Source organism: Empidonax traillii, unplaced genomic scaffold (genome assembly GCF_003031625.1).
Source record: "Empidonax traillii isolate 1590-97213 ecotype Southwest subspecies unplaced genomic scaffold, ASM303162v1 scaffold43:size1863611, whole genome shotgun sequence".
Classification (NCBI taxonomy): Eukaryota; Metazoa; Chordata; class Aves; order Passeriformes; family Tyrannidae; genus Empidonax; species Empidonax traillii.
Window position 1 is genome coordinate 1,626,274 of NW_020955236.1, and position 10,112 is coordinate 1,636,385.

General features: G+C 51.2%; 1 protein-coding gene across 2 annotated transcripts; it reads right to left on the minus strand.

Moving 5' to 3' along the window:
• Positions 1-717: 717 nt before the first annotated feature.
• VPS33A (VPS33A, CORVET/HOPS core subunit) lies at positions 718-9,505 on the minus strand. 2 transcript variants are annotated; one of them, XM_027878641.1, is made up of 13 exons: positions 9,398-9,505; positions 9,180-9,245; positions 8,979-9,106; positions 8,401-8,590; positions 7,495-7,611; positions 6,954-7,128; positions 6,125-6,318; positions 4,337-4,463; positions 4,084-4,151; positions 3,484-3,621; positions 2,946-3,083; positions 2,625-2,793; positions 718-2,196 (listed from the first exon to the last, which is right to left on the minus strand). In XM_027878641.1, exons 1-13 carry the CDS (start codon positions 9,497-9,499, stop codon positions 2,003-2,005), a joined length of 1,806 nt encoding a protein of 601 aa, XP_027734442.1. In that variant the 5' UTR covers positions 9,500-9,505; the 3' UTR covers positions 718-2,002. The 2 variants fall into 2 exon arrangements, with proteins under 2 accessions (XP_027734442.1, XP_027734443.1); XM_027878642.1 differs by lacking the exon at positions 718-2,196 and having other exon boundaries at positions 2,640-2,840.
• Between the last annotated feature and the right edge of the window lie 607 nt (positions 9,506-10,112).

The following is a 10,112-nucleotide window of genomic DNA, read 5'->3' on the forward strand; positions in this document are numbered from 1 at the left end:
GTGTCTGGGGTTTTGCCTCTAGAGTTGCTAACAAACATGTTTTGCTGGTCCAGGTGGAAGGTAAAGTCAGCTGGGGAAGTGGGACTTCGTGTGGTTTCCTTTATTCACCTGTGGTGCAGCTTTTACACAGCATGACCTCAGTTCACAGACCAGCCTGATCAGGGCTAGACATTTTCCCAGGATTGGTTCACTTTTTAAGATTTAAAAACAAATAAAATAAAATAAAATAAAAAAAAAATGGAAATTTTGATAGTTCAAAAGACCCCCCAGGCCAGGCCAAGGACACCTTAAGGACTGCCCTGAGTCACATTGTTTCTTCTTTGCACAGTAACATCTAATTTTTGATCCATAGCTCACTCAATTTTCTTTTTAAATACTCTGAAATCAGTTACTCTAAATGGAACTGCAGAAATAATGCAGAGCAAGGCAATCCACGCTTGCTCCTTGCATCATTGTCTGAGTTGAATGATTTCTTTTTGTTAGTTTTTTTTTTTTTTTAAATCTGCATGTTCCCTACCCACCTCCAGTAAAAAGTCTCCCAAGACTGAAATTGTATTTTTCTTTAAAAGTCAAGAAATCCCACAGATATTTCTGATGTAGTATGTTAGGTGGCAAAACAGAATGAAATTTTGAATGAGTGTAAAGAAAAAAACATTCAGATATTTAAAAAAAATTAAGTAATTCAGGTAATTTATTTTAAGTAATTCAGGGAGGAGGCAGAAGAACACAGCTACCACAGTGCAGGGTTTTGCTTTATTTATTTTCGTATTCCAGAGAGTGTAAACACTTCCAAAAAAAGATCAAATACCTCTTTATTTTATTCTAATAATTGAGGTTAAGCAGACAGAGGGGGCCAATGAAGGGCCTTCGTTTGGCAGAACTCAGAAAATAAAACAACGGGCCAAACCTCACAGTCACAACTGTGACAACTGGGAAAAAAGAAAGGGTTTATTGGGCCATATTATGCAGGATAACTAAACGCAGAAATGCTTGGTAAGAAAGTGATTTAAGTTGTGGTTTGTTTTTTTTGTTGTTGTTGTCTTTAACTAATTAGGATTCTCCCGTGGGGGCTGTTAAAGCCTGTGGGAACAGTGACTGTGCCCACTCGGCACCAACACCACCCCTGCCCTCCTTCCCAGCCCCTGGAAGATTCCTCTTGCACACACGTTGGCTCAGCAACACCAAGGGCGCAGTCAACGCAGTCACCGAGCCCGTGGAAAATTCCATTTTATAAGTTTGAGCTCTACAACACCTTGTGACAGCGAGGACCAGTTTAGAACCTCAGCAGGGGGGTGAAAAAAGTGTCTGTTTTAGACCCGCTGTTTACTGGGCCCCTGTTGTTGCTGGTTTTGGCCCAAGTCCCACCCTGGGAGTGTTTGTGTGTCTTCAACCATCAGCTCCTGCCACGCTGATGTAATTCATACCCTGGAGTAGCTTTCCACAGGCAGGTGGGAGTACCTGGGACAAACAAGCCACCTCACAACGATCCCTTCAAGGAGCAAGTGAAGTGAAAGGCTCAAGGGTCAGAGGCACAGATCTCTGACAAACACAGCCAGTGCAGCCATGGAATGTACCGAGCACCAGAGAGAGACAGACTGGGAATACTGCTATGAAATCAGGAACAGAAAACATCCTCCCCCTCCATCTCCCACCAAAACTAAACTGAAAGAAAAAAAAGCAGCAATTTGCCAAAGAGAAGGACCAGGGCACATCCCCACTCCCCCAGGGCTTGGCTGCCAGGTCAGAGCACGAGCAGGGATTCCTCATTCTCTCCCGTGGTTTATTCCATCCTTAGTGCCTCCCAGCACTGCTTGTCTAATAGGATGTTCCACAAAGGGCTGGAACACAAGTGCAGAAGGGATGAAGGGTCACTGGATCACGAGCTGGTCTCAGGAGAGCTCCTTTCACTGCCGTGTTCCTCCAGTGTCCAAGCAGCAGAGCCAGGACCAGCCACGCCTGTGTCACACAACGCCTCTCGCTTCACTGTCTCTCACCACACACCCTAGAAAGGGGCAGGCTCCAGTTTTTCCATCAAGGATTTGATCCAGGTTGTTCCATTGATGAGTTTTGTAGTGGCAATGACATACTCTGTGCCTCCATCTTCCATCTGGGACAGGAACCGGAGCGCGGCGATCTCGGCGTAGGTCACCCCTCCCAGGAAGAACACCAGAGTGACCCTGTTCTCCCCGTGCTGACCTGGGGAGCAGGGAAAGGGGCAGGCTGGCTTAGTTTGAGTGCATCAACTGTCAGCCAAACTCAAATGACCTCAAACTAAACTACAGAGAGCAGCTGAATTAGGGGGAAAATTTACTGGGTGAATCCAGACTCTGCTCCTGCTCTGGAGTCTCTTTATTGATGTGCTTCTGCCTGACCAGTTTTAATGCTGGGAAAGTGAAGCTGACATTCTTTGTAAAGTAATTTTACATACTAAAATCGCAGGTTGGAGTTTATTTTAGTACTCTGATGGGAAGTTCAAACAATTTGTCAAAGAATGGTTAGTCAGGTCTAATACTGCAGTGGGACAGGGAGATGAGACACTGAGGCCCCTGATTTCAGATTGCCTCGTTCCAGCCTAACAGAGACGCACTTCCCTCTAAAACATGGGAAAACAAAGCAAAACTTACGCTTTTTCTGAAGGCCAGTGGGTAACTGCTGCCTCTCCTCAAAATGGGGCCCTGGCAGCATCTTGAGCACCTCCTCGATGCTCCTCCAGCCCGGGCGGGCCAGGAGCTGTGCCAGGCGCACGCTCAGGGGGGCGTAGCCGCTGTACACGTACGAGATGTCGTTGGGGTTCTGCGGGACAGAGCGCAGGGGGGGCAGCAGGTCAGAGCCACCTCATGCTGCAGAGCAGGGCCACGGAAATAAATGATGTGGAAATAAAAAAAAGGGTTTTCCCCGCTGCACATAGTTCTGTGGTTGTACAGAGCGTTCACGGCTGGTTTTACCTGTTCGTTAACATCGTCCATCCACAGGCGCAGCGTTTTCCTGATCGTGGGGTAGTTATTCCTGCCACTTGTCTGAGGTTTCAGCAGTCCAGCTTTTTCCAGGTTGTTTAAGGTCAATATATGTTCATAGCCATAAGTCTGCAATATGAAGAAGTCACCTTTAATACCATGTCAGTAACCCATGACCAGAGTGTTAAAAAAAAAAAAAGGCAAAGATATTAATTTAAAAAACACGTTTGTTTAAAAAAGCTTTTTGGTTCAAGATCTCTCTAGAGTGTATCCCATTTAGAGTGTTTAAAATGTAACAGTAAAAAGAGCAGTGATATAAACCTCTGTCTCTACATGTTGTAACACACACAAGCACCCCCCCACTCACTGCTGTCATCCCAGACTGACTCCCCCTGTTCCCTCTGAGCACTCTGGAACTCAACACTACCCTGGTTTTAAGATGTGTCTGCCTAGAATGCAAGTGTTGTAGAGCTGAGGATGTGATATGGATTTTCTCAGGAATTTATTGATCCAAAAGTTAGAGCCCAACCTGGAGAATCTCTCTCTTGTAATGGTCCAGAACCTTCTGCTTCAATCCACTGTTGCACACGGATTGCAAGCAAACCAGACGCAGGATCTTGATTAATGGATGTTTTTGAGCTATGCAGTCTTCAATGTAATTGTTAACCTATTAAATAAAATACACAAACTGTTATTTAGAGAACTGTTAAAGTGCCTAGAAGACCTGGAAAGAAAGATCTAGTTTGCTTAGTGTCTCCAAAACAGCAAGAAAGAGGGTCCAGCTGTTCTCCAGACAGCTCAGGACCATCTGCTGAACAGTGACCCAGGTTCCACCTGGGCTGTCCCTGAAGGATGGCAGCTCCACAGTGAGCAGCCAGACTTTGCCTGCTGCACGGAACAATTCTGATTAACCATCTTCAACGTTTCACCGACCCCTCACAGCACACACCACCCCTGCCCAGGTCAGACCCCCCGGCTGTGCAGCTGCATCGCGGGCAGGGACAGCTAATTCAGCGAGGCACATCACCAGACATCATCTGCATCAGATATTCCTCTCTCAAAAAAACCCAAAGGGGAAAAACCCATTTTTTGAAGATGTAAGAGTCACTAATCGTCATTATCTACTTACCTTGTCTGTGTCTATTCCAGACATGAACTCTTGCTCCACTGTTAAATTATCGAAGAAATCTTCAGATGCTTCGGGAAGAGAATGAAAATCAACCCAACAGCAACAGACAGCTTATTTTCTACTCTGACCCTTTCAGCAGAGATGCACCGGATGGAGCAAAGCCAGCTTCTGCCAGGCTGAGCGATGCCCATCAAGTCACCTGCCCTCTGGCTGCATTGAAAGCAGCCCAAGGGGCTGCTGAGCACATACTCACTGGTGATGTCCTTGATGAGCTCTGCGATGGAGGTGTGGTTGGCCAGCGAGCTCCTGGCCGCCTGCATGTGGGGCAGCTGCGACACAAACTGCTTGATCTCCCCCACCGTCTTGGCGTGGTGCCTCTCCTGGAGAAACCCATGCTGAGGTTAGGCCTTGTGCACGGCAGTAACACTGATTAGGTCAGTTTGTCATGGAAAGCTGTTTTACTGTACTCACTGCACCTGCAGGAGTTGGAGATACGTGGCCTTTTAGACCAAAGGCTTTAAATGCTTTCACTAAAGTCGCAGCACTACCTGTAACAGCACCTGGATCATTGGAAGAGGCAGGACATGATACAACAGCATCATCAGACTGGTTATCTTCCATTACACCAGTGTTGCCAACCGTTTCATCCACCTTTGTCTGACTCCAGCCATCACTATTCGCTCTCCTCCATTTCCCTACCAGGGAAAACTGCCTTTTTCACACAAAAAGGAATTACTTTGCTGGCTGCCAGGAGACCTGGAGCTCTGGGCCAATGGTGGCAGAGCTGGGGGCCATTTCTCCTGGGAGCAGGAGTGAGAGGTGCTGGGAGCTGGGCTGGCAGGCTCTGCTGTTCCCTGGACCTGGCTGCAGCAACGTGCCAGGCTCTGAGCCAGGATGTGCTGGAGCCCCTGCAGAGTTCAGCTCTCAGAGCAGTCCAGAGGTCTGCACTGCACTTGGGCCACTTGCCTCTTGCTGCAACTTGGAATAAAAATAATACTAATTTGACTCATATGTGAAGGATTTAAACGGGCAAGTGCAGGCAGGACAGTGATAATGATGGAGCCTGCAATTTAAGAAGTGCTCTGCTGCCAATATGCTGCTGTTTCATTATCACCTATTACCACTGACAATTTGTTAAAATTCTCTTTTTTTTTTAACAGCCAGTAGAAATAATCCAGCTTTAGCTCCTCCAGCACTGGCACTGCAGAAGCAAACACGTACTAGGAGATGAGGCTGAGCACTCAGTATTTCAGTTAAGGTACCTCATCTTAGATGTGGCAGAGGTGAAAGGATTAAAAAAACATAAAGAAAATATAATCAAAGAGTGTTCTGAGTTCTCTTGAGAACCCCAATGAAGTCTGAAAGCCGAGATATGGGGTCTCAGTTTCTTTATGAATCATCAACAGGATGTTTTCAAACAAAACCACAAACACGCCCCACACAACTTTCCAGCTCTGTCTAAGGTGACACATGAGCATGAATAAAAACTTCTGCAAGGCAATTGTATTTTCCACATTCCTACTGTTTTTTATGCCAGCCATAATAAGCTGTTCTGGAGTTTTATTGCTTAAAGCCTTTTCTCTGCATCCTCAGTGAATAGAAAAGGACCTTTCAGTGAACAGGCAGCAAGAGCAGCAAAGTGGAATTGAACAGCACACTAAAACTGAACTTTGGCCTCTTGCAGAGGGAAGCAGCACCTGACTGTCCTGCAGACTGAGGTAAGCAATTCCTGTTGTGGGAACTATGGGCTCACATGGCAGGAGCTCTGAGGAGAAGGAAAGCCCCAGAACAGAGGTGTGGGGAAGAGGATCCACATTACTGCAGGACTCTTCAAAGGAGATCTGACCAACACCTCCCAGTCCAAGTGGAGCTGATCTCACCCCAGGGCAGGGGAACAGACTGGAGGGGCTTCTCAAGACTGTTTTTTCTCTGGCTGGGACATTACTCTTTGGCAGCAGCTCGAGCTGCCAGTCACTGCCCTGCTGAGGGCACACTGTGACTTAGCTGATGACAAGTACACACTGCTGCATTCAGGCCTCACCTCAAAGGCTGCTGAGATGATCTTGGCTTTCTTGCTGAGCACTGACCCCACAGCATTGAAGTTCTTGTCGCGGATCTCTGCGTACAACTCCTCTGCGGAGTTCAGCTGCAGCTTCTTGGGCTCCGTGGGGAGATCCTTCCCGCCCTCACCCTGCTTCTTTGGGGCAAACTTCTCAGGAGGGAGTTTCACATAAGCTGCCAAATGCAGAGAAACAGCTCTGAGCAGCAGGGCAAATACAAACACCCAGAACCCTCAGTGCTTGGGTGTTAATTAAGGAGAGTCTCACTGCACTCACCCAGGGACCTACACAAACACACGTGATCAGAACCCAAGTGCCAGCTGCCCTGCTTTCAGAGAGGTTTGGATGAGCCCTGCAGCCAGTCCAGTCCAGTCCAGCAGGAGGAATTACAGCCCATAAATGCCTCTCTGGAGTTTTCTTATTACCTCCTGAAGAGGAGGAGTACACTCTGAATGGCCACCAAAAACTGTCCCTGTCCCCTCAGTGTGACACATGATCCAGCCAGGCTGCAGGGTGAAGGCACACACTATTTCTACTTGTACACCATGTGTACACCCAGCCAGTATCCACAATGTGCCCATTCAATAACCACACACTGCTCAGCTCCCCTTCCCAGGCAAAAAGGGCCAGAGTGGATCCTGATGGGCTCCAGTTTGGGACTGAACCAACCCTGCACTCCCTTCAGCTGAGCTGCTCCCACCCCACAGCCATTTGGCGAGGCAGGAACCACTGTGACACACTGCAACTGGCTCCAGCGCAGGGGAGACTCCCCCAGGGCACGGGAAAGCCCCTCCTCCCCAAAAAACTCACTGTTCTGGATGCCATAGATCTCATCTATCAGCCCCTCGTAGGTCAGCTGCGTGGCCAGCGGCGTCAGCAGGTCGACGTTGCGGTCCAGCAGCAAGAGGGTATCAAAGACGGGAAAAATGGAGTTCTGGCTCCCAGGGAACTCCCGCTTCATCCTGATCATCATGTTGGCCACATGCTGAAAGGAAGGCACATCAGCCTGGTTACGGTCCAGGCCGCAGCAGATGGATCTGAGCTCTGAGCCCTACAGGCACATGCTCGTGCAAGCGTGGGCACAGCCCTGGGTAAAAAGGAAGAGAACGGCTGGAGGTTCAGACTGGCTGATGGACAGGGCAGGATGAGACAGAGAAAACAAAGTCCTTCTCTGCTGCTCTCTGCAGCTTGGCGAGACAGCAACTGGCCACAGCACTGCCTTCACCTCAAGCTGCTCCCTCACCACAAAAAGGTACCAATTAAACCACAGGTTGATCAGAGAGAAGGAAAAGGACAAGTGAGTGTCGTGGCTGGATTAAAAAAAGAACAAGATGCATTTTTTCATCCTCACCCGAGCACAGTCGCCCTTCCCAAAAATCTGCGGGATGGTTCCGTAGAGAGCCTGCAGTGTCATCAGCCCCTTTGCTGCATGGTACAGACTGGTCTGGTCGCTCTCCAGGTAACATTCCTAAAGAACAAGAAGGATTCTTTTAGGAGGAGTTGATCCAACGCAGCTGCTTCCACAGCAGAGTGAGGTTCACGTGAACAGTTCAGACAAGACATAGGCTAGGAAAAAACTACGGCTGGTGGCAAATATGGACCTCATTATTTGTGCCATCGCTACAGCAAATCATTTGGCCAGACCAGACACTACAGTATTTCTGAACTCCACACACAAACCCAGTTTGATGGGGCAAGAGAGCCAGGACGTGAGTGCAAGGAGCCTCTTGCTGCTAATGAGGCCATCTGAGCACCCAACACCTCATGGTAGCTGCAAGCCCTGACATGTCCTCTGGGCTACACTTCATGTGGCAGAGAGGGCCGAAGAAACTCCCAGACCATCCTGTTCCCCAGATGCAGCACTCTGGGAACACAGGACACACAGCTGGGACGTGCCAGCTGTTAGTGCTCAGTGCAGGATGAACCTTCACACGAATCCCTGACTGTGCAGCGACACACACTGTGCTGGCTCCACCTGACAGCTGAGTGCTCCAAGCCTCAGGAATGCCCCATCTGTGGTAACAACAGCAGCAGGTAAAGCTGGAGGGACTGGGTGCAACTGCATGTAGTGACTGTTCCTTCAGTGTGTGAAAACACACAGGGAAGTTCAGGCTCAGTTCAGGCCTCAGATCAAGCCCCCTTTGCTGTGCAAGGCCTTTCCGTGCTGTGCAGGTCCCCCATGAACCCTCTGAGAGCCGCTGCACTGACACCAATGGCCAACCCAAAACCACACAGAGTTTTCCCTCAAGGTGCTCACCTTGAAGGCGCTCTCAGACTCCATGGAGAGCAGGTCCCCGTCGAAGGGGATGAGGTCCAGGCTGTACTGCTCGCGGTGGATGAAGGAGCCCAGCACGCCCTGCTCCTTCAGCCACTGCTCGCACAGGAGGCTGCGGCGCGGCACGAACAGGATGTGGAAATCCCTCTGGGGAGAGCGGCCTCTGTCCTCCCTGGAAGAGCCACAGCAGGAGCACTGCACTGAGTCATTATTGCCACCTCCCAGCTTTGCATGTGTCCAGGATGCACAACCCAGCCGTGTGCAGACACAGGTCTGGCACCAGGGCAAGGGGACTTTGTTGTCCTGCAGTTCCTAAAAGGAGCATCCATCCAAGCACGACTCATTCCAGCTAATTAGAAGGAACGCATATCCTCATAAGGAGGAACAGATCCTCTGCATGGCAGCCAAAGGGAAGCCCCTCTCTCTTCCCAGCGTGTCTTGCACCCCACTCAAGCCCCCGAGGGGCTGTGCTGCAGTTTGGTGTCTGCACGAGATCCCTCATTCCCTGCCCAGGTGTAACAAACCACACGGTGGTTCAGACCACACGTGTCCCCCGGTACCTGAGCACGTTGTCGGTGATAATGTCCATTAGCTCCAGCTTGGGCCTGACGAAGAAGATGATGTTCTTGACGTCGGCCGGGGGCAGCCGGCCCGGCTTGAGCGTGAACATCTTCTCCACCTCATGCTCCTGTGCGGGGGCAGGGGCGTCACCCGAGAGCGGGGCAGGGCTGGGAGCCTCTCCCGACCCGCCCGGCGCTTACCTTGAGCAGAGAGTACTGCGCGATCAGCCCGAAGGGCCCGGTCAGGTACTCGTCCCACACGATGGCCTGGGGAGGGGACAGTGGGGTCAGCCGGGGACAGCGGGGGCCGCGACCCGTCCCCATCCCGGCCTCATCCCCATCCCGCCCCCGCTCTCCCCTCGGACCCCGTGCTCCCACCTTCGGTCCTGCTTCCCCCCCACCCCCCGCGTTCTTCCCACCTTGGAGCCCGCGCACTTGTCGAGGAACTCGCGGAGCTCTCGCCGCCCCGCCTCCCTCAGCGCCGTCAGGTTCACCCTGCCCGAGCTCAGGTGCGCCGCCATGGCCGCCCCGCCCGCCCCACGCGTGACCGTGGGGCGGGGCCGCGCAGCCGCCATGGCCTGGCCTGGCCCCGCCCGCCGCCGTGAGGGCAGGGAGCGGGAGCGCCCCGTGTGTTGAGTTAGGGTGTATTATATTGGGCCGGTGTGTTAAGTTATGGTGATTTACATGGGGCCCGTGTCAGCAATAGTGCCACATCAGGGCCAGGGAAGGGGTTCTCCCCCTGTGCTCGGCACTGGAGAGGCCACACCTCGAGTGCTGTGTCTGCTTCTGGGCCCTCAACGAAAGACATTGAGGGGCTGGAGCCAGCCCAGAGCAGGGAACGGGGCTGGGGAAGGGTCTGGGGCAGCAGGAGCAGCTGAGGGAGCTGGGGGGGCTCATCCTGGAGAAAAGGAGGCTCAGGGGGGACCTTCTCGCTCTCTGCAACTCCCTGACAGGAGGGGGCACCGAGGGGGGCCGGGCTCTGCTCCCAGGGAACAAGGGACACAAAGGACGGGATGAGAGAAAATAGTCTTAAACTGCACCAGGGCAGGTTTACTTTGGACATCAGGAAGAATTTCTTTACAGAAACGGTGATCAAGTATTGGAAGGGGCTGCCCAGGGAGGTGGTGGAGTCAC

Bases quoted from the DNA above. Each gene is read 5' to 3' on its own strand.
- VPS33A (XM_027878641.1), bottom strand. From the start codon at position 9,499: ATGGCGGCGCACCTGAGCTCGGGCAGGGTGAACCTGACGGCGCTGAGG. The intron at 7,129-7,494 runs GTGAGGATGAAA...CCTTCCTTTCAG, and splicing joins GGAAGGGCGACTGTGCTCGG to CATGTGGCCAACATGATGAT. The intron at 6,319-6,953 runs GTGAGTTTTTTG...TGCATTTGGCAG, and splicing joins GATCTATGGCATCCAGAACA to CTTATGTGAAACTCCCTCCT.